This window comes from Aythya marila (assembly GCF_965140915.1).
Source record: "Aythya marila genome assembly, chromosome: 14".
NCBI classification, from domain to species: Eukaryota; Metazoa; Chordata; class Aves; order Anseriformes; family Anatidae; genus Aythya; species Aythya marila.
The window spans coordinates 370,618-397,927 of record NC_139055.1 but is presented as its reverse complement, the minus strand read 5'-3'; the positions used below and the strand labels follow the sequence as shown (position 1 = coordinate 397,927).

The 27,310-nt window shown below is 59.7% G+C and overlaps 1 protein-coding gene across 2 annotated transcripts in view; it reads right to left on the bottom strand.

Moving 5' to 3' along the window:
- Window positions 1–26,166, bottom strand: part of PPARGC1B (PPARG coactivator 1 beta) — a 44,349-nt gene extending 18,183 nt beyond the window's left edge. For both annotated transcript variants that reach the window (XM_082771515.1, XM_082771516.1), the window contains exon 1: window positions 26,036–26,166. In XM_082771515.1, the coding sequence (XP_082627641.1) occupies window positions 26,036–26,119 (84 nt within the window). In that variant the 5' untranslated portion in view covers window positions 26,120–26,166. The remainder of the gene's footprint in view (window positions 1–26,035) is intronic.
- Window positions 26,167–27,310: the final 1,144 nt, after the last annotated feature.

Genomic DNA, 27,310 nt, shown 5'->3' with positions numbered 1-27,310 from the left:
GCCACAAGGGAAAAGATCTTGATACTGAGATCACAAGGAGCAGCTGACAGCAGTGCTTGGGACGTCTTTTGATCAACTCCACAGATGTGACACGTCCCCGTTGGCAACAGGGCTGGGTAAAAATAAACTCCTGCAAACCAACGCTGCTGGGCTGCCCTGGCTGGGCACACTGGAGGCAGGCACTGGGGTCAGTGTCCCCACTGTGCCCTGCTGCTCGCGGCGTCCCCAGGCAGTGCCCGGCCGTGGATGCTCCTGGATTCCTGGCTCACATAGGTCAGGAGCACCCCCAAAATCCACCTTCTTCCTTCCTGGCAGGGCATCCCCACACCACTTGTTCGGCTGGGAGGATTCATTTCAGGCCAGCAGCACGGGAGGGGAGCACATGCTGACACTGCCGGTGCGGTACCAGTGTGGGGCTGCTGTGGGCACGAGAACTCATCTGCTCCAGTTCTCCGTTTTCCCACCCTTTCCACTTCCTGCTGCCTTGGGAGAGGAGTGAACTTTTGTTCTAATTTTATTCGGGAGTTTGTAGGAAGATCAGCCCTGGGTTCTTGGTGTGCAGCCAGCAAATACCCATGGAGACACGCTCAAAAATTCGGAGGCATCCTCCAGCCCAGACACCTGGCCTGTGCGCACTGCAGCACGGCTGTGGCCATAGCTGCCGGGGGCTCTGCAGCTTCTCCAACCGACCTTGCTGCCAACGAGGGCTGCGAGGGGACCCCATGCCCCTCACCTGCACCCTCTGGGGACACGGGAGCTGAAGCCTCCGTTGAGGGTTGCCCCAGGAAGCAGGCAAGCACCCTCACTCACACCGAGGCTTTTTGCTCGTTTTGTGGATTTGTGCTTGTTTCGTGTCCTTGTGGTGCTGGCCATCCCAGGAGCACCTCTATTGCACCTCCAAGGGGACCTGGTAGAGCTCAGCCATGAACTCCTGCTGCCGTGGGGCCAGCGGGTGGGATATCACCCTGGAAAGCTCCCTCTGTGCTGGAGCCACACTAACCCCAGCATGGGCATGTGTAGGTCTTATCTCTGCATAGAAGTGAGCCCAGCTCTAATTCAAATATTGGATTCATGAGACAGGAAATGTTTTCCTCTTTTTCAACGTGAACTTGGGCTCCATGGGCTAAACCAGCTGCTGGTGAGCGTGGCTGGGGCCGGGCCGGCATGCCCCCAGGACAGTCCTACCCAGCAGCCGCCCAGCGAGGTGGCTCGGTCTGATGGTGCCTGCGGTGCTCAGCGTAGGTGCTGGCGGATGATGAGCATGAGGACGAGTTCATCTCACCCTGCTCTTCAGTTCAGCTCCCCTTGATGCACAGCGGTGAGCCCTGCAGGTCCCCCGCCTGCTGTGCATGGCACCAGTGAACCATTCCTGCAGCTGGGCTGTGGCAGAGATTTTCCTCATCCCCGGGATGGAGCGGGTAGGAACTGCCCTTCTCTACAAGGCTCCTGCCTCCAGCCCCTTGAAGAAGCAGCCAAGAGCTCTGCAGCCCAGCTCCAGGCACAGGGGACAGGTGGGCAGCCCGTTCCTGTGCTCAGCGAGGCTGCACGAGGGGTGGCCTCTGAAGGCTGCCAGCGCAGAGACGCAGCTGGACGGGGCACAGCAGCCTCTCAATAACTCAATCTCAGGTAAGCCTGTAAGGCCAGATTTGTGCCGCTGCTTGTATCCGTGTCCCTGGGATGCTGTGTGATCGGCCTGCCGCTCACCTGCCACTTCGTTGCTCCCTGCACCCAGCGAACAAAAAGGGAAGGAAAACAGGGGCTGCCTGGGGAGGCCAAGGGACAGGGGCAGAGGCTGCGTCCTTGCGGAGGAGCAAGGCCGTGACTCACCCCACGAGCAGCCTCCTTCCTCCGCACCACTAAGTGCCTGCTCAAGGCATTAAGGGATAAATGTACATCCACACACAGGAGGCAGAGCCCCAAATTAGCCCATGGCATCCTGGCTGCAGCTCAAACTGGTGAGAAAATGCAGAGAACTCTCAGGGAGTGCTGGCCCCACTGCCTGCCAGGTGCAGGTGTGGAGCCTCCCGCTCCATGCCCTCATCCCGAGTCTGTGTCTAAAAAAGAATGAAAATCCTCGGGCAGGGGTATTGGAGGCAGCCATATGGGCTTATCAGGGAAATCCGTAATTACAGACTGCTTGAAATGGGGATTGCAGACAAGCGGGGAGGCAAACACTGTGCGATTGTTTCACTGGGGTGAACTGGGCAGGCAGCAAGGGGCTGCCCCCTGTCCCAGGGCCACCTGTCCCTGGTGCCATGGCCCTTGTAGGACAGATGTCTGATGCTCCGGTGTGCAGCCCTGGGTCCCAGCATGGAGGCAGGGAGGCGAGGGGGGCTCTGGCCATGCCCCGGCGTGCACCCTGCAGCTCGCGCCAAACCCAGCTTCTCCCTGTCCCCAAGCTGCCACCAGCTCCTTGTCACCCGCGGGGATGTGCCGGCTCCCTTGCTGTCCCCCGATAAGAGGTGCCGGCACGTGGTGGGCAGCTCCCCATCGGTGCCAGGAAGGGGGCAGAGGTGGGGATGGATGGAGGAGAGAGCTATAAATAAGCGCAAATACAGCAAGGAGGCACCTGGCCAGAGCTGTGAAGGTCACCGGAGCGTGTGCCTGCAGATAGCAGCCCCCCTCCCCATGGCATTTGACAAAATGTCACTCTGAAGGAGGAGGCACAGTGTCAGGATGTGCCTGCGGCCCAGCCACCCCTCAGCACCCCGAGATATTTATAGGCAGCATGCTGGGGTCCCCATGGGACCTCTCCCTGCAGAGCCCTGGCCCTGGGACAGGGACGAAAGGAGAGCTGCAGGGCAGCGAGATCGGGGACTTTGCACAACAGCACCTTTGGGGGGGCAAGGAGCGCAGAACCCATCTTCCCGGTTCTGCACAGGGCTTGCGACACCTCACTGCCCTGCTAGGGTCAGGGGATTTTGCCCTCTGCACTCCCTTTTTTTTTTTTTTTAATCAATATCGATCTGTTTTATTGATCCAGCCCAGTCGGGAGAAAAACTATGCTGCTGCATGGGGGAGCCCTGGTGCCCCGCACAGCAACCTGCACCAACACCTTGCACTGCACGGTGCACCAGCACCCCGCACAGCACCCCTCTCCCCAGGCAAGGTGCCCAGAAGCTGTGCGGGCAGCACAAGGCACCCGCTGGGCCACTCAGCGCAGGGCCTGGGGCACGGCCGTAGCCAAAAGCACAATGAAAGTATTCTCATTCACTGACTTTTGTCTTACATTAGAGGGGTATAATTAAGATCAACCACGAGATGCGAGTAGTAGGAAATATTAAACTTTAACTACAAACAATAAACACGAACTTGCCAAGGTGTCTTTGATATGGAGCAAAGATGGAAGAAATTGCAGTAAACTATCCTTGAGTCACAACATGGATCCAGAAGAAAGGAGTCTGAGATAGTGGTGATAATGCCCTGAGTAAACAAAGGTGTACTGGAACATTTCAAACAAAGGTGTGTCGAGTTTAGGAAGAAGGGCAGCAGCAGAGTTCTTACATCGCAGCTTGCAGAGCTGCATGCTAATTCCGCACCCACGGCTGTTTATTTGGGCTCAGGGTGCAGATGCCACTTCATTTCTGCATGGGATAGGCACAGACCTCAAGCCCCTGCCATGCCTGGATGCGCTGCAGGCACTGCAGAGCCCAAAGCCCCACACCACTGCCATCACCCCCTGTGCCACCACCACACCACCAGGCACAGGCAGCAAACCAGGCCGGGAGGTTATTTTGTCCCATGCGATGAAAAGGGGCAGCAGGCAGATGCAGTGGAGGACAGGATGATCCCCAAGAGGGCCTCTCATCTCTCAGCACCAGTTAATGAAGACGCGGCTGCTGCCAAGCGTGCAGGATGCGCTTTGCTGGGCAGAGGCTGCCAGCTGTGCCGGCGCAGGCACACACAGCAGGGTGCCAGTGGTGCTCAGCACCCAGCTGGGACACAGAAGTCCTGTCCAGGGCAGTGCACTATCAGGCAGCTTTGGCCCCCATCACGACTTTATCCCACACCCACGGAGCAAACCGGCAGAGCGTAGAGCCAGTCCTGAACCCCCGCAGTGTTTTAATGAACTCCATGCTATCTGCCCCAAAACCAAAACTAGGAGCAGCAGATGGCGCGTGCCCAACCAGGTGGCCCAGGTGGTGTGGGTACTGCCCCTGAGGATGGCCACGGGGGCAGGGGGCAGTGGGGCCTGCGGGGGTCAGGCTGTGCCACGGGACTGGGCGCGCACCTGACTCAGCGGGGAGCTGCCCCTGAGCCAGGCTGTTTGTCACCAAAATTCCCCACCACGGCAACTCCTGCCTTTTGAAAGGATAATATGAGCAGGCAATTATTTTCAGCCCTTCCTCTTGAGATGCTCTGGCTGCCAGGGGCCACATGACGGTTGTGGGCAGAGGGAGGGCCCTGCTGGGTCGGATGGGGTTGGCGGGGGGGCCAGGAGGAGGAGCGGCCCTGCCTGCCCCTTGGCCACCAGCCACCGCTTCGCTCCTCCAGCCTGCTCTGTCCCCTAGGAACTGCAGATGTCCTCCCCTCGTGTATCCCCCTGTGGCCATCACCAGCTCGGCTCCACAGGCACTGCTCTTTATGGGAACCACGCGCTCACCTGAGCCCCTCACAGATGCTCCAGTCGGGGAAGAGCAAAACCCTGCCAGGAGGCAGCGAGCAACTGTCCTGCGGTTCCCCGCACCACGAATGCCAGAGAGGTTGAACCAGTAATAGCATGGGGAGGAAACCAGAGATGCTTCCCACAGGGAACGTGGTACAAATCCCCGTCCCATGCCACACCGGGTTCCCGAGCTGCCTCCGGAGCTGCCCACACTACAGGCACAAGCAGAGCCACGTGTCTGTGTTGTTGCTCTCGTGAAGCTCCCCTGGCCATGCCAGCTCCTGTGGTCCTGGGAACCCATGAACTCAGGGACTCGTAAAGGTGGTGTGGAAAAGCCAAGAGGCTTTTGGGGTTCTCTGGGAAATGGCGAGGGACCCAGCTGTCCATCTCTCCATCCAGTGGCATGCCGCAGTGCTTGCTGTCTAGAGGCTGGGAATTGGCAGGAGAAGTGAGGACAGCAGGGGATGAGCTACAATTATTGAAATACACTTCTCTCCTGGCCTAGGACACAACTCACAGCTCCTGAGGGGTGGAAGCAAGCGGGGGGCCCTTCCTCCGTGTGCAGTCCTGCTGTACTGTGGGTGGAGGGCTCAGATTTTCGGCACATTCTGATCTCTGTGCCAGCAGATCCGCAGCCGTGAAATGGAAGCTGAGGCTAATGCCAGCCCAAATCCTGGCCCTTCACACACAGAGCTGAGGAACGGGCAAAGATAATCTGGTGGCTGCTGCACAGCCTGGCCCTGCACTATCACGTTGTTAGGTCTGTGCCCAGCGGTGCAGGATGTTCCTTGTCTCACCCTGTGCAGAGCTGGAATGCTGGGGCAGCCTGTCCCCAGCCCATCCTGCCATGGGGGTGGCAGGCAGGGGACAGAGGGACACCTCCCTCTCACCTGCCAGAGGGTTTGGCACAGGAGAATGGCCACTGTTTGTTGCCGTTGGCACCACAAGGAAGCAAAGCACTGACTGAGCACTAATCACCATGAGGCGGGAGACGGGGAAGGTTCAAGCCCAGGTTAAGAAGGCACAGGGAAGATCTTCCCGCATTAGCCTGAGCAGCTCTGGCCCCAACACATCGCTGCCATGGGCACGCTCAGTGCCATGGTCAGGACACCCAGCACCGAAAACGGGCCTCCATGGACCCTTTCTCCTGCTGGTCACCAAAGCCCCCTCTAAGGAGGGGACAATATTATTTCTTGCCCTGCTCCCACTGCCTGCAGGCTCAAACACCCCAGCATCCTCCCAGCACGCTTGCCAGTATGCACTCCAAGCCTTTATACCTGTGGCCAGGACACCCCCTTCCCCTCTCCCCATGCCCAGCCACCCTCAGGGATGGAAGGCGCTGGCTTCCCATGGCATGGCATGGCACAGCACGGCACATCCCAGCCTTTAAGAGCAGGTTTTGGGGGCTGAGCAGGGGCTGGCATGCCCCTGGGAGCACACTGTGCCTCCGAGCCTCACTGTACCCAGCTCCCATGTGGAAAACGAAGCTCTTGCAAAGCATCTAAGGATGAAAACCACTGTGGAGAGAGCAAAACCACTCTGATCTCTGTGCACCCTCCCACCAGACCTGTTCATTCGTGCCCAGGCCTATATCCCAGTGGGGGTGGCAGCGCCCGCATTGCCCAGCCCTCCTTACCCAGCCCCCTGCACCCCTCATTGCATCCCCCAGCTGCAGGGAGCAGGCAGCGCTGCCCATGCTGGCTCCTGCCCCTGCTCTGCAGGATGCCTGTTGCCCTGCCTGCACTGCCAGGCCCCCCACAAGACAAGGAGCAGGGTCCCCATTTGCCCTATCTCCCGAATCGGGGGTTCTCTCCTTACTCTTGCTCATCCCCTCAGCCCTGCACTCTCCCTTTTCAGTTTCTGTCCATTTTCTGCAAAGTGCCCAGCCGGAGCAGATGTGTCACCACCTGACGGGGTCACCGCTTGGTCCTGCTGTGGTACGACCCTGCTGGTGCTCCAGGGAAGTCGTGGGGGGAGCCTGGGCACAGTGTGGGCATCAACACCTCTGGGCTCTGCTGCACCCCAAACTGCAGAGAGCTGGCACCACCGCGTGTGGCTCAAACCAACAACAACAGTGGTGGGAAAGGCACTGGAGAGGGGCTGGTGCTCTCCAGGTGAGCATAAACCCTGCTGGGCAATCAGCTCTGTTAACTGATGGACAGCATCGATACTGTGCCAGCTGGTACCAGGGGAAAGCAAGGCCTGGGAAGGTGAAATGGAGCAGGTTGTAACAGGACTCGTATCCCGTGACTGGACCACAGCTCTGCGAGACGATGGCGAAGGTGTGATCCCTGACCAGCACTGCGGGGCTGGCTGCGGGTGTACACCAGCACCACCCAGCCGCACTTTCACTGGCGTAACCTGTTTGGCCCGGGGATTTCCCAGAGCTACACCACCAAACACGTGCAGCCTCTCCTGTGTCTGCACCGTGCTGGTACCCCGGGAGCAGGCAGAATCCCACCTGGGCAAGTGTCTGCCCCATGTTTGGGCTCTGCAGGGAGCGATGCTGGCAGCTGCAGAGGGCGCAGGGCACTGGGGCCGGTGCCGCCAGCCTGGCTGCTCCTGGAGAGCTCCCGTGGGGGGCGGGTGCTCCCCGCTCTGCCCCCTAGAAAAGTGACTCACCCCAGCAAGAAAGTGCTCCGAGATCTGCAGATAAAAAAACCCCTCCAAGGGCAAAATGCTTGTTTGGGAGTGCATGCTAACGAGGCCGATCGCACACAAACACAAAGCTCCGCGCTCCTCAAAATTACCCCCTGCAAGGGACCACACCTCTCCCCTCCCCAAAACCCCAGCCCAAGAGGCACCAGCGGGCATACAGGGAGCTGTAAACGCCAGGTGGGGCCCGGCCGCTCCCCACTGAGGCTGCTGGGGGCTGCTGGGGGCTGCTCCCGTCCCCTCCTCCCTGCCTGGTGCAGACACAGCCCAGAAGCATCACCACTGGTGCCCAACCAGACCTGCCCCTGCCCCTTCTGCTTCATTTCCTGTGCCACCGCCCTCACTGCTGTGTCCGCTCTCAAGCCATGTCCCCTCCATTTTTGACATTCCCCACATCTAGTGAATTTGGGGATCAGCCTAAAGCTGGGTCCCTGGGGCAGGCTGGCCTTGCGACCCAGCCCTGAAAGCCGAGTCCAGCAGCTCAGTGCCCAGGGACCAGTGTTAGCCCAGAGCCACCACCAGGCTGGGGTAGTCCTAAGCTCCCTATGAATAACACCGGGAGCATGAGAGCCAAGGGGCTCCTCGTGCAGGCAGCTTGCCCTGCTCACAGCCACGTGTCCCCACGGTAGGGCTTGCAGGGCTTAAGGTGACTGCTCCAGGTGCCACCTTCATAAAGGCAGAATGGTCCCCGTGCTCGGCAGAGCTCCCCAGCCATGTGAGCAGCTCCAGTTACCCAGCCCCTTTTATCCAATCCACCTCCTGCTCAGAGGAGGCCAGCCGCCTCTCCCTGCTGCCTCCGCTCTGTGTCAGGGCTGTGGGACAGGAGCAGGGCTGGGTGTCCTTGGGCAGAGCTGTCTTCGCCTCCAATGTCACCCTGGGGAGCAGTGCTGCGGCTCCAACCAGCAGGCTGGGCACCCTGCGTGGACCCTGCCTGTGCCATGGGTAAAACCAGCCTCAAAACCCCAACAATTCTGGGGGCAAACACGCCACCCCCGCAGCAAGCAGCCCCCTCGGTCCCAGCATCCATTGCTCTGGCACAAACAGGGCTCCCAGCCATGGGCACCCGGGTGGAGCCGCTCGTTCCCAGCCCCGGCCATGCCATGCCTGCTTGTGCAAACAGCAGCAGGAGCCGTTTCAACCAGTTGGACGGCTGCCTCGCAGTCAGGTGCCTCCTTCCTCCTCCCCAAACGGCTGCTGGTGCCTCTGTCCCCCCCAGCTCCGCACGCTGTGCCCTGCCACTGAGGTGTCCCCCTCCCTTGGGTGCCCAGGGCAGACCCGGGGGGTCGCCAGCCCCCAGCACGGCATGTTCTTATCTCTCCACATGCTGCATGGAGGCACCAAAAGGCAGCTGTGAAGCAGCCCCGTCAGCAGGTTTCACAGTCCTTGAGGTGTCCTCAGACGTCCCCATGCTGCCGATGCAGAGTGCACCATGGGGGAGTGGAGGAAAGGTTGTCCATGCGCAGCTGGCACCGGCACAGCACCGGCAGCAAGGAGCTCTGGCTACACACACCCCAGGGCGCAGCGCAGGTGGAAAGGGGCTGCTTGCCACATTGCTGGTGAGTGCTGCCCATCATTACAGCCGTGCTCAGGTCTCCCACCCTGTCTGCATCCTCGGTGGGGTACAGGAACCTGAGCAAACTGTTCCCTGTGACCTGCTGCAGTCGCAGTTTGGAGGGGTGCAGGGAAAAAGAGACATCACAAGCCACAAAAGAGGCATCGCCGCATCTGTCACAAGGTTTCTCAGCCACACTCATGCCCCAAGGGAATGCTTTGGCATTTGGCTCTGCCCCTGCTACCTCCCCAGCCTAGGAGCAGAGAGGACCCCACGTCTGCTCCAAACAACCTCTGCCGCATTGCAAAACGGGGGCAACGCCCAGGATCTGAGCGCCACTGTGCAAATCTCGTCCCACCCATCCCAGCACCAATCTCATGTTCCCTCGGGAGGGCAGGAAACCTGGAGCAGCCTGGCTCCATGCAAAGATCTTCCTGCTTTGCACAACACCGCTGCCTCTCCTTATGTTTCAGGATTGCGGGAACTTCACGTGCTGCTGTTTGAGTCAGTGGGGGCCTGGCAGCCCTGGCAGCAGCAGGGAAATTTTCCCTAATCCCCTGGCTGCTCGCACCAGCCCCAGGGCAGAGGCTGCTGGTGCTGCAAGCACCATGTGGCCCAGCACCGCATGGTGTCAGTGGCACGGTGCTGGCACGCCAAGGTGCATGGCTGCACCTGGACCCCGGGCTCCTCCTGCCAAGGGTGTCCAATCTGGGGAGCCCCAGGGGGTTGTGGGGAGGGAGAAGTGCTGCAAAGCCAGCCTCTGCAGTGCTCCTCACAAAACACAGCGGGCTCTGCAGCCCAGCTGATGCAAAGGAGACGTGGCTGCAGCAGTGGCGGTGCAGGGGGAGGAGGTGATACCGGGCTGGGGTGGCACCAAAGATGGGCTCTATCCCTGCAACGTGTTTCTTTACCATCAACTTCCATGAAAAAAAAAAAAAAATAAGGCTTGTGCCAAAACCAAACAGGCCTTGAGGCAGCTCCTGTGCCAGGCTCCCTGGGAAGCTCAGCTCCACACCTCCCCCCCAGGTGCCGAGCTCCAGAGACAGAGGGTGCTTTGTTTGGGGTGCTTTTCCAGCCCGTGCTGGGTGTCCTTTATGAGCTTTTCTGCAAAGGTGGCATCAAACGGGAGGAGCGGGGAACCCTGCCTGCGCTGAATAGTAAAATCTGCTGGCAACACCGTGACACTTCTCCAGACTGCATCTAAATATAGACTCCTCATTTGTTAGCGTGCCTGCTGCTAGATTTGGTGCAAGGAGCCAGGATGCTGTGCTGACGGCCCGCCAAGGCCACTGTCAGAGCCCAGCCAGGGCTGCAGAGGGAAGAAGGCAACAATGTGGCACCGCCCCACCGCTGGGCACCCCAGCAGCCCCATCAAGCTCAGGCTTCTGCAGCAGAGCCACAAAGGACTGGAGAAAGCTGGGAAATTTGCGTCCCAGGTCATGCAGACAGCAGGATGGAAACGCTGTTCCTTCCTGGGAGGGATGCCCTCTGCAGCACAGCTTGGTCATATGCCCACAGTCCCTCCCAGCTGTGCAGGACAAAGCCTGCAGCAGGTGCAGGAGGAGCAGCATGGTTAGACAAACAGGGTGCAAAGCACCACACGTACCACGAGGCTTCTCCCTGCTGTCTCCTGGGATTGGTTTGCTGGCAAAATGCTGCGGGTCCAAATCCCCCACTCTGAATCCTGGAGGTTTGGAGGCGCACGAGCACCTCTTTTAGAGGGCATGGCCTCAGTGGGAAAGGCTTCTGCTGCGAGCAGCAGTGGGACGCAGGGCACCCGGCACAGGATGCTGATCCAGCCCCCAGGAGCAGGGTTTCAGCAGCTCTCCTGCTGATGCAACGCAGGTGTGCTCTGCCAGCCAGCACGGCCAAGGATGCCAGCGCTCAATCTGGCTGCACTCACCATCCACCTGGGGCTCCGGGCGAGCGGACATTTGTGGCAAATGTTTCAGGAAGCCCTGAGGGAAGGAGATGCCCCCCAGCATTTTCTAGAGACCTGCACCCTCCTTGACTTGACTCCCTGGCAGAGAGCACAAGGGGTGAAGACCTGGAGGCCATCAAATGCTGGCTGTCACCACGCTTTGGGCCCTGCTCCCCTAGCAGCACCCCCAGCCTGCCACGGGGACACTTTCATGTCCCCAGCTGCTGCACAAGAGCAGGGGGCTGCGCTCTGGCCAGCGCCACCAAATGCCACACCAAGGGCTGCCCACTTGCTGCCATGTCCCAACACCTGGGAAAAATGGGGCAGAATGGGGAAGAGACGGGGTGATCTGCAAGCCAGCCCGTCCCTGCCCCGCTGGGATGAGGCGCTGCTGGCTGCCTGCAGCAGCCTCCTCCTCCACTCCTGGCGCCAAGTCCCGTTGAGACAGGGCCAAGGAGGACGGGAACTCCGGGCATCCCGCGCCACTGCCGGGGCACGCGGGGACACCTGTGCCCCCAGGCACACCACTGCCAGCATGTCACAGCCATATCTCCTGACCCGTGACCACAGTGTACGGCCAAAGGACACCTCTGGGTCCCCAGCTCGCCAGGATCCCCCACCAAAACCCCATGGGCTCGGGGTCCCAGACACAAGGACATCACACCCCAGGCTGTTCCCCCATAGGGACAGGCAAGACAAGCCACACAGCTCATGCAACGAAGCTGAAAAGCCACCCAGTCAGGGTCCCCTTGGGAACCAGAGACAGGGGATATGCTTTGGCCCTTTTTCCCCTGGTTTTACCATCTTCCAACCAACATACAACCCAGTTCATTTTTTTGAGCCTGCAGGGAAACTTGAAGCCATTGGGTTCTCCCCGCATGCCCCCTCAGGGTGAGGGGGGAGTTTAAATGCTCCATTTCTCAGACAGACCTTGCAGATGGCAGGAGTCCATCTTCTGGGGGAGAGTGGATGCTGGGAAGTAAGCCCCGGCCAGAAGGAACAGCTCGCAGGGCCAGAAGCACATCAGGAAACATCCCTGTGCCTTCACAGGCTGCTCCCCCTGCTTCCCCTGCCCAGGGCCTGTCCCGAGCACAGGCCTGCAACAACCCAAGCAAGCCAGAAACGTGCTCCCTGGGGTGCTCGCCCTTCTCTGCGGCAGGGTCTGCAGAGAGAGGGAGGGACAGGCTGGAGCTCCCGTCCTTCCCCAGCCCCAGGGCCTTTCCCCTGCTTCCCCTGGGCTTGCAGGGCCACAGATCCTCGTGCTGCTGCTGGTATTTGGGTAGCAGGCCACCGAGCGCCAGGGACATGGAGCCAGGAGCAGCTGAGAAACACAGCCCTAAAATAAGAGTTGGCAGGAGGCAGACACAGCTTGGCAGCCAGGGGACACGCTCGAAGCAGTGATGGGGACGCATCCGGCGGCTCCCTTAGAGGAGAGCAGGACAGGCAGCAAGCAGCACCCCAGCCCTGCTGCGAGGGGCTCCCACCCTTGTGTTCTCACCCCAATTCTCCATCGGTGCACAGGTTTCCCCACCTCGCCCCACCACCATGACCCCCCAGGGCAGGTTTGCTGTGAAAGGCTCCCAAAGCTGCCTGCTCCCCCACTCTGTTATCTCCTCGTGCACTTCCAGCAGCTCCTGACCATGGCCGTCCCTCAGTTTCCCCTGCTGGCCCTTGGGACGGGGACTCAGCCCCCACAGGAGGATGTCACCGCTGCCTGCCAAGGGATTTGCAGCTTGCTGCCATGCCGGCTGGCATCTCTCTTGGCTCCTGGCAGGGACCATCCAGGAGAAACCTCTGCAAAGCTCGCCTCCCGTGCCTGCTGCCCCAGCCTGGCCCAGCCCCGGCACCCCCTGGCACCTCACCCCTTGCCCTGTCCGCAGCCCCGCGGGGGGAGCGGCACCGGGCAGGCAGCACGGGGACAGCCAAAGAAGGAAAGGAGCAGGACGGGACGGAGGAGCCGGCAGGGCTCCCGGCTGGCACATACTGTAAAAGGGAACGGGACTGCAGGTCTCCAGCTCAGTGGATTTAAGATGGCTGTGAGGCCGGGAGGAGGAGGAGGAGAAGGAGGAGGAGGATATTAACCCTCCCAGCACCGTGCTCGTGCCAGGGGCACTGCGACAGGGATGAGCAGCAGGCTCTGCTCAACATTTTCCCGAGGCTCTGCTCAACATCAGATGCAGAGGGGTTCCCCTGACCCCCACCTGACAAAATGCAGCTGGCCGTGCTGGCAGGGCCTGGGAGATGCTGCCCTAAAGATGGACCGCTGGGAGGAGGAAGAGGAGGAGGAGGCACATGGCAGGCACCTGCAAGATGAAGCCATGGAGGTGGCCCCATTGGGCACATGACGCTCACCCTCGAACCCCAGCTCCCCTGGGAAAGCTGCCCCCAGAGCCCACCCCAGGGGCAAAGCTGGGGGCACTGGGGCTTTGCGGAGCTCAGCAGCACCGGAGGGGCAGGAGAGGGGATCCCCTGGGGCCATCCACTCGGCGCTGCCACCCCGCGGATGGGCAGAGGGGGTGGCTGCTCAGCTGTCCCCCCCTCTGCCTATGCACACACCTTACTGACTGTTTTTTCCTGCTTATTTTTTTCCTTTAAAAACATCAGCTTTGGCCCTCCCTGGGTTTTATTGTTGGATTCATCAAGACTTTGAGGAGCCAGGCGCAGTGATTGGAGGAACAAAGGTATCGGCACTTAACTGCAACTTCCTTTCTCTGAAATGTTTATTGGTCATTGACGTCAAGTAATTATTGAGAATTATTAATTAAGAAAGCATTTAAAAGCGTTGCTTTTGTTGAGGTTTTGTCATTACAATCAGTTTATCGTCCGTCAGAAAAAACATCAGCCTTTCCAGTTGCTTGGAGTGAAGCAAAGCTCCTCTAATTAATTTCCTTTTCCGCAGCACGTGTTTTGCTTTGACCCACCTCGGGGACTTGCCCTTCTCCAGGTACAACAGCCCCGCCAGCTTGGAGCGAGCCAAGGGGACCTCAGGGAGGCCATTGGACGGGAACATGATGTCCCCTCCAGCTTGGCAAGGACAAGCGTGAGCAGTGGCACTTTTCGGGAAAGCACCCCATGTGCCCCATCTCCCACCGAAGTGCTGCTTCTGATTTCCTGGTGGGGCTGCCCCCTCCAGGGACCAATCCTGCTGGAGAAGTGCCAGCCATGCCCGACCTTCCCTGTCCCGCAGGGCGCAGCCCCCACTTAGCAAGTGGGTCAGCTAAATATAAGCAGTGCCAGCACCAGGCGCCTTCCTCCTTGCATCATCGCCACCCTATAAACCATGGCCCCAACACAGGGGCTGCTCAGCACGTGCTGTGGCAGATGTGAAATGCTGTCACATTGCCAGAGGCACCGCTGAACCCTTTCCTTTGTAGCAACCCTCCCCTTGCCCCAGGCTCCCAGGCTGACTGGGGCAGCCACCATGGAGCTGGGGACCAGATGGCACCGACATCCCCCAGATGGCCTCCCTGAGGAGCCCATTGCCACAAACCACAGGCACTCTGCACAGAGCAGGCCCTTGGGAGGGAGATTTCCATTTCCATTTACCAAAAGCAGCCGCCTAAGGTCCCCAGCACAGTGGCAGCGAGCTGGCACCCTATCACTGAGGTTTGGCAGCGCACCCGCCCAGGCCTGCAGCGCTGAGCATGCCTGGCCCATGGTGCACGCGTGGCTTTGGCTGGCAGGCTCATGCCAGGAGCCCGAGTACGGGATATCAGCAGGTAAGTATATTTGCCTGGGAGACTGCAGACCAGCCTGTCTGGGTGGCTGGGCAGTTTGGACCCAGTATACCCAGTCTGGCCACCTGCAGGGCAGATGGCTTTCCCAGTGCAACCTGTGTGCCACCCCCTCTCCTTCCTCCCCACCTGCACCTTGGTGGCTTGGGGCTGGTAAAGCTGGGTGCTTTTGCCACCAGCTGGGAGCAGCTCCTGGGCTGGAATGCAAGGGGGGCAAAGTTTAGGGTGCTTGGGGATGCTGCCCCTCTTCACAGCCTCACTGCAATGCCAAAAAAAGACACAGCACCGTGCCTGGCAGGGAGCAGGCACCAGTGGAGGGGGGTGGTGAGCACCCTGCACCCCAGCAGCACCTGGACAGGCCCTCGGCAGTCTCCAGTTATCCACAAGCGAACATCAGCAGCCTCTCGCCCAACCTGGAGGGGTGGTTATTAGGGAAAGACACTCTAATGAGGCAGCTCATTAAACGCAGGAACGGATTAGGCCAGGAACCAAGGCGCTCTGTGACTGCGGAGTTCAAGAGCAGGACAAAGCCGCCCTGCCCTCTCAGGTGCTGCAAGATCCTGCCACGCCGCAGGGGCCGAACAGCACCAAGCCTCAAAGCACCTTCAAAGCCCTCCCAGGACCTGCAGGAGCTCTGAGGATGGATGGTGGAGGGAAAGCAGGACCAGGGCTTGAAAGCGATGAAAACACCCCCTGAGATACAAGCAGAAAACATCTGCTCCATCCCAGGCAGTCAAGTTTGGGCTCTGCCTCCTCCACTGCCAAGCTCAACCCCAGCACTGCTGCGGCTCCCAGCAGGGATACTCCAGGAAGAAAGCTTTTGGCACAGCCCAGCCATGCTGCCTGGGAGCTCAGGCAGGGGTGAAGTGGGAGGAGAGGCAAAGCAGAGTTCACAGCTGCAGTCACCAGGGAAAAATGAGCCCTGAAAGATATCCCTCTCCATCAGCTGTGGCAGGGAGGGCTACCTCCAAGCCACCTGGGCACCCACGAGAAGCATCAGGCCCGTGCAATCACTGTTGTGAATGAAGGTGGGAACGAAGCTGCTAAAGATAACTTTGACAAAAGGAACTATTAATAGCAATACTATAGGGCTTTTCACTTTGTTTCTTTTTGTTGTTTTTGTTGTGTGGGTTTTTTTTGTGCATCCTTCAAAGCTCTCTCCGGGCTTGGCAGGCCCTGATGGATCAGACCCTGCTGCAACTCCAGGAACACAACAGCACAGGCAGGGGCACTGCAGGCGCCCAGCAGCATCCTGCAGCCCGCAGAGATCTGGCACGAGCAGCAGGGGGCTGGCAGCCCTGAGCCAGCCTGGCACAGGCCAGAGGATCCCGCACGGTTTCTGCGGGTGATGGTGCTGCCACCATGCCTGTTTCCATGGAGACTCCAGCACTTGGTGAGATGGAGATGGCGGGATCAGCTGGGGATCAGCCGGGAAGGGATGGAGCAGAGCTGGCACCTCCAGTTGCTGCGGCCGCTGGCAGGGCCCCGCTGAGCAGCCCACCTGGGGGCATCTGGGTCCCTTCGTGCTGCCTGTGGGTTGTCCCCATGCTGCATGGCCTTCCCCGACAGCCAGCCCCGTCCTGGCCAGGCACATAGCCCACACCACGGCACCAGGCTGGTTCTGTGCCCCGGAGCTGCTCGGCCGCTCCTGGTGGCCCTGGGGACAGCTCCCAGTGGCACCACCTCAGAGCACACGTGTGCCACCACAGCCCGGCTTGTGTGACCCAGAACCAGGACCAGCAGGGTGGCAGCAAGCTCCCCCCAACCCAAAAAGTCTCTGGTGCCTGCCAAGAAGCTCTTCTCCAGGGTCACCTGCTGAGCCACCACGTGTGGCGGCTGCTTTCCAGGCCCTGGTGCGGGGACGGGGCAGGATGGGACCCAGGTCCCCCCCCTAGGTCTCTGCCACCGCCTTCTGGCCGTGTGCGGGACCCTGCCGCACACCCTGTTCCTGCAGCAGTGCAATTAGCCCCGCTGACCCCTGAAATCCTCAGCCTCACTAAGCAGCCATGCATTAAATCCCAGATCCAAGGGTGGAAATAGACTTTGTAAAAGGCTTATGGCCCTATTTATTACATTTTACGCATGAAGGGGTCCAGCAGCGCAGCCACGGCGCTGCGGTCGGTGCTGGCTGCCTGCATGCTGAGGCAGATGGACAGGCGGACAGGGGGAGCTGGGGCAGGCAGCAGAGCCTTGGCGGGTGTCTCCTTATGGCTGGGGTTGGGTTGCCAACTGAGTGCTCCAGCAGACACAGGCAGGCGGGGATATCGATCTAGATGAAAGCTAACACCGCTCTCGGGGATGGGTAACTGTATCTGCCGCGCATTTGTATTCCTCAGAGCAGGGCGCGATGGTTTCAGCCATCTGCTGGAGCAGCACCGACATCCTGGGGCCACTCCAAGCCCTCTGCGCCATGCCACTACCTCCCACCGGGGACATGCAGTTGCAACCTGCCCTGTTTCACCCTGCAGGACCATGTCCGTGGAGCAAGCAGCACCCTGCGGAGCAGGGCATCCCCAAAACAGCGAGAGGCCTTTTCCAAACCCACGCCATCTCCTCCTACCAGGCAGCTCGTGCCCTGGTGGTGGGCACAGAGATGAAGGCTCAAAACCCGAGGGACCCGCTGCTGTCCTGCAGGAGGCAGAAGGCAGCTGCTTGTCCCTCTGAGTGCTGATCAATATGAAGAACCTGGAGCAGCATATGTGTGCCTCGTGCTCCAGGTTCCTGGGACACTGACACAAAGGGCAGCTCCCTGCTCCCTGCGGAGGGACCCCAGGCACCCTCATCGCAGGTGCAGGGAAGGCCACCAGCAGGGCCCTGTGAGGACAGCCCTGACAAGGGGAAATGGTTCTTGGGAGGTGTGCTGGGCTTGGCGTTTCAAAGGGGCAGATCCCACATCCTTCATTAAGCGAGCTCAGAGGACTTTGATGCGTGCAGTGCCCCATACACCTGAGGACAGAAGGACCTTTGCTCCTCTTGCCTTCCCTTCCCACCTGCCCAGCCCCTGTCACGCTCCAGGGCCCTGCTCCAGCGGCTCTGAATTGCCACCCTCAGGTGCCTCAGCCCCCGTCGTGGCACAGGACCAGAGGTTTTTCCTGCAGCCGAGCTCCACTCCACGTGTTTTGCAATCCAGCTCCTTCCTCCAAAGAAAGCTAACAAGCAGCGTGTTGGGGCATAGATGGGCTCCTGCCTCTAAAGGCACGGAGGAGGCATTTAGAGGAAAGCCTGCAGTTGGGGTGCCAGTGGGCTGCCTGCTCCCCACCGCCCGGCGCTGCCCCACGATGCTGCGAGCTATGGCAGCCATGGGGAGAGGTCTGAACTGCCCAGCACAGCCCCACAGAGCTCCCAGCCCCACCACTGCCCTCTCGGGCTATCCTCCCATGGGAGAGGCTCCTATGTTTCCAAAAAGAATTAGTTTGGGTTACGTAAAGACAGAGAGAAACTTCAAAAGTCCTCAAAGTGCTGTAAGTGAGCAGCACAGCCGGGGACAGTCCCCACGTTTCACTTCTGGTGGACTCGGGGATGTGCTGCCAGAGCTGGGCTGGGTCCCTGGGACAGGGACACGCAGGCACGTGGCAGGCAGTGCGGGCTGCTGCAGAGGCAGGAAAGCAGGGGCTGCAGCTGAGGGCACCCACCCTGCCCCAGCGCCCTGCCTGGGACCCACTCTGCTCACCACGTGCCCAAGTGGCACCTTGTGGCTCCAGCATGGCTGCCTGGCCCTGCAGTGAGCAGTAGGTCACCAGGACAGGAACCCATCCCCGTCGGCAGCATGACTGAAAGCACAGGGAGGAGCGAACAGGGGTGAGGAGGCACCCCAAGCACTGTACCTCCAGCAGCAAACAAACCAAGCAGCTCCAGCCCTCCTTTCCTGCGCATGTCCTAATAGCTCCCCGCAACCTCCCACCCGCTCGGCTGCTGGCTTCCTTCCTCCTGCACCGCCTTCCACATCCCGAAGCCTCTCGCCTGGCGAGGAGAGAAGCCGCATGCAGGAGCGTGTCCCGTGCACCCACTGCCTCTCATCCCAAAGCCGCAGGGCTGCAGCTGTCCCTGCTCCACTCTGAGCTGAACCTGGGGCCAGCGCCAGCTCCCGGGGTTTTGTTTGCTGCAGCCACCCAAAAAGCAGCCTCCGTGCCAGTGGGTTTGGTAGCGGGCACAGCGGGAGTTTCTGGGGACACGCATTGAGTACTTTCATTTTCAGTATACATAGAAATAGGCTTCATATTCCTTCCTAAAAGGACACAACAGCAAGAAGAAAAAAAAAAAAAAAAACAGCTCTAGCACCAACAAACCTCTCAGACTGAGAAAACCACACAGTTTTCATAAGACCCGAGTTCTCTTATCTGAGTAATTGGTTTTATCACCCAAAAAAAGCCATGTGCCATTCTCCTGGTGGGGCCCACACATACACAGAAACTTCCTTTTTAAGAAAGGCAGTTACATTTTTTTCTTTTCATTATTAGCACGGTTAGGTCGTGACCACCTGTGAGCAAGCCTGCTCACAAGGAGACACGTTGCTGGCTGGCTGAAGTCCTCAGCTCCTGCTATGCGGAGCTCTGGGGCAGGTTTAAAAACCCCGCTGGCACCGCGGTGCTGGAGCATGCCTCTGAGCTGCACACACATCCCGTGGGCAGGGCTGGGGAAGGCGAGCAGCTAAGTGGCTGTGGTTTCAAAGGAGCCAGCGGCGCTGCAAAGTTTAACTAGCCGAAAGCAAAGGGCTGTGGAAGTTGCAAACATTTGCACCGAGGCTATGCAAGTCCTAGGAAATCAGGAGACCAGGGCTGGAACAAAGTCCAGCCCTGCGGCGCTGGGTGCCAGGTGTGCAACCTGTGCGTGGCAGGACAGGGCAGTGCTGGCTGTGCCGGTACAAATCCCTGCCACGCTCCCCGTGTCCCACTTTGCTCTCTGGCCCCTCGTGCTGAGGTCGGGCAGAAAATCGCCCCACAGGTGGGCTGCACCCAGGCTGCCAGCCTGGAGAGCCCCCGAGGACCGGCCACACCGCAGCTGCTTTCCTTCCAGCAACACCCTGGATGGTGCAGATGGGCAACGGCACTGGTGCTCACAGAGCAGGAAGGAAAGCCAGCTCCTGCCCTGCATGGCCTTCCACAGGAGCCGTGTGAGCGCGACGCTTTACACCTCCGGCTGCATGCTGTCAGCCAGCCACGCATCCAGCCCCAGTGGAATCCTGTGCGCACAAAGAGTCGCTGTGGTGCTTCCTGCAACACCCCACAGCTACATGGGCACTTTCGTCATAAAAGAAAACAACGTAACCTGCTCCCACCTAGGCACTTTGGCAAAAAGCAAAGTGAGGATGAGCTCAGCAAGCAGGCTGCCGCAGCTGGGGGACATGGAGCATACTGCCTGCTACCAGTGCTGCTCTCCTGCACCCCACCTCTGCCTGCCCAGGGCTGCCCCAGCCCTGGGTCCCCTCGCCAGCTCCACACCTGTCACTTGCAGGCAGTGAAACTCACAGCTCCCCCACCATCCGGGCGGGAGGGGGGAGAAGAAAGGCGACGGGAGGCAGCTGGGCTCCCTGCTGGACGCAGCACACAGCCAACCGCCCATCACGCTGCTCCTGCCATGCTGCAGCCCCAACCCGGATCCCCGCCTGCCTTCTCCCTTCCATCTCCCCCCCCCCCCACAGGATTTCCTTGCTCCTGATGTGCGTGAAAATTAGGAAATGAGGGTTCCTCGGGGACTAGGTGGGGAGAGCAGCTTTTGGCAGGGGGGAAAGGATGAAACATCCCAGCCCCCACTCCCACCGCCCCATCTGCCTGGGTTGAACGGGGTCCTGTAGCCTCCCTGAACAACGGCCAGGGAAGCAAAGCAACAGCAGTGATGAACTTTCTGCAAACTGAAACAGGAACTGAGGTGTCTGACCAGCAGTGCTGGCTCAGCAGAAGGGGCTGCTTCAGGCAGCGTGCTCCCTGTCGCTGCAGGCAGCCCATGCTCAGTGCAGAAGCGGCGCAGAGGAAGAATTCAGAAAATGCATCGCAGTGAAGATCCGCTGCCCTGCAATCACATTTGCTGCAAGAGCTAGAGGCAGTCGCTTCATCCTCAGCCACCTCAGCACAAAAACATCCACATAAAGCATGTAACACTGCATCCCAGGGGAAGAGAGAAGCGTCACATCAGTCCTCGCGGTCACCGGGGTCTCTCCCACCCCAGCCCACAGCCCAGGGTCTCCCCCTCTGCTCCCTGCTAGAGGGGAAACACATGCGTGGCCCCTCACCAGACAGAAAGGGTACACGAGGAAAGGGTGGTGCGCATGGGAGGATGTGAGCAGCCCCTGTGCTGCTTCAGGGTCTTCGCTGGGCTCCTGCAGACCGTGGTGCCGAGGGACATCCTCCCCACAGAGCACTGGTCTCTCCGGGTACAGGCCAGGGAGGTGCCCAGCACCCAGCGCTTTGTCTCAGGACAGCAGGAGGCCAGATAAGCAAAGCATTTTCCCTAAGCCCCACACATCTGCCCAGGAGCCAAGAGTGATCAAAGGTTAGTCTGGCTACTGGATGGGGCCATCACACCGCCCCTGAGGCTGTGCCCGTCTCTGCACCCCCACCAGCAGACACTCAGGATGCTGACACCACATCGGGACCCCCCTGGGGATGTTCCAGCTCTTACAGAACCAAAGGAGATTTCAAGCTTTTATTTTCCCTTGCCTTAATTCTGAGGTGAACCAGCTTAATGCAACAACTCGCAGCAGCAGCTCAGAGCTGGTCGCTGCCTTCCGCCTGGGGAGGCACAGCCAAACAGAGTCAGGTGAGGAGAGCACTGCCGAGACCACGAGCACTGCCAGATCTGTGCAAAGTCCTTGGCATTTCTTGGAAGCTCCAATTAATTAAAAAAAAATGATAAATAAATAATAATTTGCACAGTCCCATGGCTGGAGCTCGGGAAAAGTGCTGAAAAGCAAAAGAAGTGAGCGATAAGTGGAAGGGAGCACATTGGCTGAGCCTTTACCTGGGTGCCAACGGCACAGCAGTGTGGCTGATTCTGGAAGTAGGTCAGTGTACCTGTACCTCACCTCCCTGTCCGTGCCATTAACTTTAACCTTTAGTCTTTGGCTCGTTACAGCTCTGGTCGGCGATGATGGGCACTTGCATCCCCGGCACGTGGCGCAGGCAGCAGGGCGCCCGCTCACCTGCACCCATACAGCAGGCGCCCACCAGATCTGCTCTTGGGGATGCCCCCACGGCCCTCCCCATGCAGGCAGCATGCAGAGTTCCCCCTCTGCTCAACTGCTTTCGCTCTGCCAAAGCGTCATGAGAAATATAAGCCTGTGCGGGGTTGCCATGGAGCGGGACTCAGCCATGGAGCAGGGGCCTGAGGGGGTTCCTCTGAGAAATGCAGGCTCCTCTTGCCACTTGCTCAGCAGGGCCTTATCTTTGGGGACAGCCCTTCCCTGGGGTGATTGGGGTGATGGAGAGCCCAGCAGTGCTCTCCTAGGGCGTGCAGGCCCAGGAAGTGCCCCTTGTCTCGGTGAAGCTGTGTCCCCAGATTCACAGACAGGCAGGAGGAGTGGTGCCTGCAGTGGCTGTTGTCCCAGAAGCACGGGAAGTCCCCTCACATCACCTCTGACCTGCCCCGGTGGGTGATGTTCCCAGGCTCCCAGGGGTGCTGCCCTAGGGCAAGCACATCCTTGTCAGCACGCTTTTGCTAGCACACTACCTGCTAGCACAGTCACCGTGGGCTCTCCCATGAGCCCGGTCCCAACCCCACCAACACAGCACGTGCTGTCAGAGCCCCACAGGTGTCCGTGTCCCCAGCCCTGCTCCAGGGGCCACGGAGCCCTGCTCCTCAAAGCGAAGAAGGTCCTGCAGCCCCAGGGACATTTTTCATTTTCAACCGACAGCACTTAAGTGACGGAGCAAGCAGAGTTTCTAACTACAAATAGGCTTTTGACATTGGAAAGGTTAATGTGGGAGAGAAATCTGTGCCTTTCACAAAGCTCCCTTTGCTTAAGGCACGAGGTTAAGACCTTAATTATTCACCTGTTGGAGAGGTGCCTTTCCATTACGGCATGGGACCAGGGAGGGGATGTGCAGGCAGGGCGGAGGCAAGGGACAGCATGGGGTCCTGCCAGGGTGAGAAGGACCCGCTCAGATCCAAGGCTGGAAGCAGCAGGTCTAAACCCAGGCTCTGCCAAGGGGCTGGGTCTGAGGCCAGCCCTCCTTCCTCTGCTTCTCCAGTTCCCGTGGTTCTCAGCAGCACACCACACTCTCCGTCTCCTGTACCCAAAGCTGCAGAGTGCACGGCTGCGGGGGTCCTGCTTTGCAAACAAAACAGCACCAGCAGCCCCTCTCTGTGCCCACCACCATGCTGCAGCCCACCTGCTGCCCCCAGAGAGGAGACCAGCCTCTGTGGCACGGGGCCCTGTGACCCACACTGCAGCCTTTGCCCAGGCCCTTGGGCTGCCTCCATCGTCCAGATCCCACCACATGCAAAAAAAGCAGAATATCAGTCTGCTCAGTGAGGACTATCGGAAATTAGGGACAGTACCCACATCATTACTAACAATACCAGGACGCCTGATGCACCTCTGCGCAACCCAGGGCTTTGGCATGCTTTCTGCACTCATCGACGGATCAAGCTGTTAGCAGGAAGCTCGGAACTTAGAGAGGGAATGTAGTATTTCAGTTCATGTGATCTTCAAGCATCTCTCTGAGAAGCAGCCTATTGTTATTTGTTGGTTGTTTTTTTTGTTTTGTTTTGTTTTGTTTTCCCTGCTGCACTTTGTTTAGGGGTTTAAAACAAATTGAAGCCATGAGTCTAATGCTGATGCCTCTTGCAGGACACGGGGCTGGTGACCCCTCCGTGGAGCTGCTGCAGCCCCTTCCAGTGCCTGGTGCCACCGGGCAAAGCAGCCCCAGGCAGCTGGGGTGTGGTATTGCACAAAATGGATTATACAGACCCAGAAATGACACGTTTCAAGCCGCTGCAAACTAAAATCCCTTCCCGTTGCTGTTAAAATGGAAAAGAGGGTGGCAGGAAAAAAGCAGGCATTGAGTGCAGAACCCTGATTTTCTCTCTGTAGCAATGCACCACGTGAATCATCGCTGCCCTCGATATGTAAATAGAGGTTAGCAGGCATCCTCAGCACAAGCCCAGATAATTAAGGACCTGATGCAAATGCCCACGTTAAACCTCCGTGCGTCTCCACGAGAGCCCTCCCAAGGGGAAGGGACCACCAGGCACCTGCACGCGTCGTGCTGTGCCTTGCACTAACCCTGCTGCGAAAGGAGGCAGCGGGGAGGAGCGCGGGGAGCCAGCAGGAGAGGTGCTGGGGGAAGAAGCAGACTGTCTCAACATTTCCACAGGGGAACTGGGTAACATTCATAATCTTGTGGCCTCCTGACACTGCAGCCTCTTAGGATAATCTGATCCCGTGCTGGAACAGTGGGGACCATGTGGGAGCAGCTTTGGGGCTTCATTGAGAAGTTAGCAAGGCAGTTGTAAGCAGAGGCTAGTACAGTAGTAATGGGGAGAGACGTCAGAGGGAGCGTGGGACCCGCCTCCCTCTCGTTTATAGTTCTGAAGAAAGCATGTGACAGCGCCAGGGCTGGAGCCACCACTGCAGTTTCATCAGAGGTTAAGGTACAAGCACCAGGCACACTTACAACTTCAGCCCTTTCTAAAGCAAATGCATGCAAATCACACTTTTTTTTGTTTGTTTGTTTGCTTTGTTTTTTTTCCCCTCTCTTTTCCTCCCTTTTCACACCAGCCTTTAACCCTTGAGGGCACAGGGGGGACAGGGAGGAAATGCAATTATCTAAAGTGGCCACTGCGCCGTACAACTGTACAACAACCCCAGGCTGCATGGCACTTCTGAGGGAACCCGCAGCAGCCTGCCCAGCACTGTTTGCTGCTCGTAAGATTACGCACCAGCAGGCATCAGAGCAGCACTGACCCTATGCACATATGGACAGTGCCTCCTCCAACATAGTGCAGGTACAGGAGAGGGAGAGGAACGGAGGCAACAAACACAGCCAGCCTTATTCACGAGGTACCATAAAAATGGTCTTATTTCATTGCAAGCCATTTCACAGTCCCAAATTCTGCAGGGTATTCACAACATGGTGGTTTTGCACCAGAGAAGGATGATACTTCTCAAGATTTCTTTTTCAGCCTTACCAGTCCCCTTTTGGAATAAGATTCCTAGACTGAAACGTCAAATGCTGACAAAAAAGCAAAGCAATGCCACCCTTCAGATAGGTGCTGCAGTCACACGAGCTTTCCACTTCACGTTACAGACGTAGACAACTGGCAGGTTATTGCTGGGAAGCAGAGCCAGGAACTTTCACCTGCCTAGAGAGTAATTGGGATGGGGGGAGCTCAGCCTTTCTGAAACACTTTGCGGGGATGACACCTCGCAAAACCAGCCTCCTTTCTCCAGCCGGCATTCCCCCCAGCAATAATAAATCCCTCCGAATCAGAAGGCACAAACCACTTACAAAACCTTCTTGGCCCACTTCTCACCCTTCCTGACCCTTCTTCTGTAATCAGCCTGTCATCGGTTCTTCGTTAGCAGCCCGCGACCCTCCCCGCCACTCTGCCCCCACCAAGCTGCCTGCGTCCTGTGCCAGGCTGGAGCGCTGGCGCACACCAGGAGCAGCGCCGGGACTCCACCGGTCCAGCTGGTGGCAAGACCTTCCTGGTTCTGGCTGGCACATGGACCAGGGGCAAATCTGATTGACCAAGCCTGGAGATGTTGTTTTGCACCCAAACAGCAGGATTAGAGCCGGCTGTCCCTCCTCACACACACGCATAACCCCACTGTGTGCAATCCCCAAGTTGGATTGGTGAGAGAGCATGGGTTGGGATGAACGTGCTAGCTGCACAATCGGAGCTATTTTGTAATCAGGGGTTATGAAAGTGAAGGGCTGGAGGGATGATATATAACTACACAAAACTCTTCCCGCTTGCACCAGCCCCGGCAATCTGCCTGCGAAACACCCGCTGGGGAGCTCGGCACCAGCCACGGCTCCGGCTGCCGCCCGGCTCGTTGTGCGGTGCCTTCACCCCCCAAAATGGAAAAGCATGCGAGCCCTATAGCCGGCCCGGCTCGCTCTCGTGATGGTGCGGGAGCTGCCAAGGCGCCTTAAGCCGATTTGCACGCCCAGCTCCGTCCAAAAGGCAGCCGGAGCCCGGCGTGGCCGCGGTGCGGCACGAAGCACCCCCGGCCCCCCCAGCCTGCAGCCCGTGGGCGTGCGGGTGCCGCTGCCCATGACTCAGCCCCCGGCCCGGCTCCCGCCTCCCCCGCACCCCCCCCCCCCCGCAGCGGGGGCTGCAGCAGGGCCGGGGGGAGCCGCTCCGGGGTCCCCCGCCTCGACGCCCCCATCCCCGGCTCGGGGCCGGCCCCGCGCCGCAGGGGCTCGCGAGAGGCCGGGGCTGGGAGCGGGGCGCAGGGGGAGTCGCTCCGCGAGACCCCTCCCCAGCAAACCCGACGGCGTCCCGCTGCGGGACCACCTCGGCGCCCTTCCCCCTTACCCCCCTTCCCCTCCCCATCCCCGCAGCGCCCCGGCGGGACCCCCGGCCCGCTCTGCCCCCCCCCCCCGGCGCCCCCTCCCCCCCACCTGGCTGTCGGCGAGGTAGTTGAAGACGAAGGAGGAGAGCGCCTCGTCGAGCAGGGCGCCGCAGTCCGGCCCCGGCTCCGCCATCTTCCACCGCCGGCAGGGGCTGAGGCGACTCCGAGCGTGCGGCAGGAGCCGGGCGGCCGCCGGGGCGGAGCCGTTCGCAGCCCCCGCCCGCAGGAGCCGGGGAGGGAACCGGGGGGGTCCGGGGGCTCGCGGGGGGGACGGGGGAAAAGGGGGGCAGGTCGCCGAGCGGCCCCCGAACGGCAGGGGTGAGGGGGGAGCAGCCGCAGCGCTGCTGCCTGCGACGAGGGGGGCCCGACGGCAGGCATCGGGCCGGGGGGGGGAGGCGTGCGGGGAGGGGGCCCGCAGGGGGCCGGCTTCGAGAGGTGCCCCGAGGTGCTCGGGGTGGGCTGGGGGTAAGCGGGGAGTGAGGAGCAGCACGGGGGGGCTTCGGGTCCCCTCTGTTGTCTCAGCCCCCCTCCCCCCGCAGCCCGCTCCAGCCAGCAGCTCATGTCACGTGCATCGTTTGCTGTCTCAGGTTTGGAGGCGTGCAGATGCTAAAAGCCCTCTCAGAAATATTGATGGCGGGCCCCAAATCTTGTGGATGCTCTGTGTGCTTACCCGAAGCAATTACAGGGAGAGAGCAGGGCTTGGCAGCACAGCCTGGCTTAGCTGGTGTGCGGCCAGCCGAGTGTACACCTGCAGCCTGATGGGCCCATACCCTCACAGCCCACCCCCTCACAGCCCTCCAGGTGGCTCAGGCAGGCCTGCAGGATCCTGATATGCCCAAACAGCTGAGGAAAACAAAGCGCCCTAGTTGGAGAGGGATGCATTGGGCTCCGATGGCTGAACAGAAGGGGGTTTTCCTCCAGCACAAAAGCTTTGCTGCCCATCAGCTTTCTCGCCTTGTTCTTGTTTCAGAGGCCGTTTCCAAACCCTGCAGTCTCCCTCTGCTTCAGGACCTGCCGTCAGCACTGTGTGATGCAGCAACATTGGGTATTCCCAATGACTCCGAGCCCTGTGCCAAAAGATGTCAGCAGACCATGCGTGTTTGCGTGTTGCTGGGGAGAGATGAGGCAGGGGCGGCTTGGCTGCTGGGGGGTGAGAAAGCAAGGAGAAGCTACCCGCAGCTCTTCCTCAGGCTGCCCTGCCTCATCCCTAATTACTGCCACCAAGCAGTGCAACAGTACCCCAAGGGAATCTGCTGTGGGCACGTGCAGTGCCTTGCAGACCAGGACTCGGATTCCCCGTTGATGCTGCTGGTGGTGCTGGTGG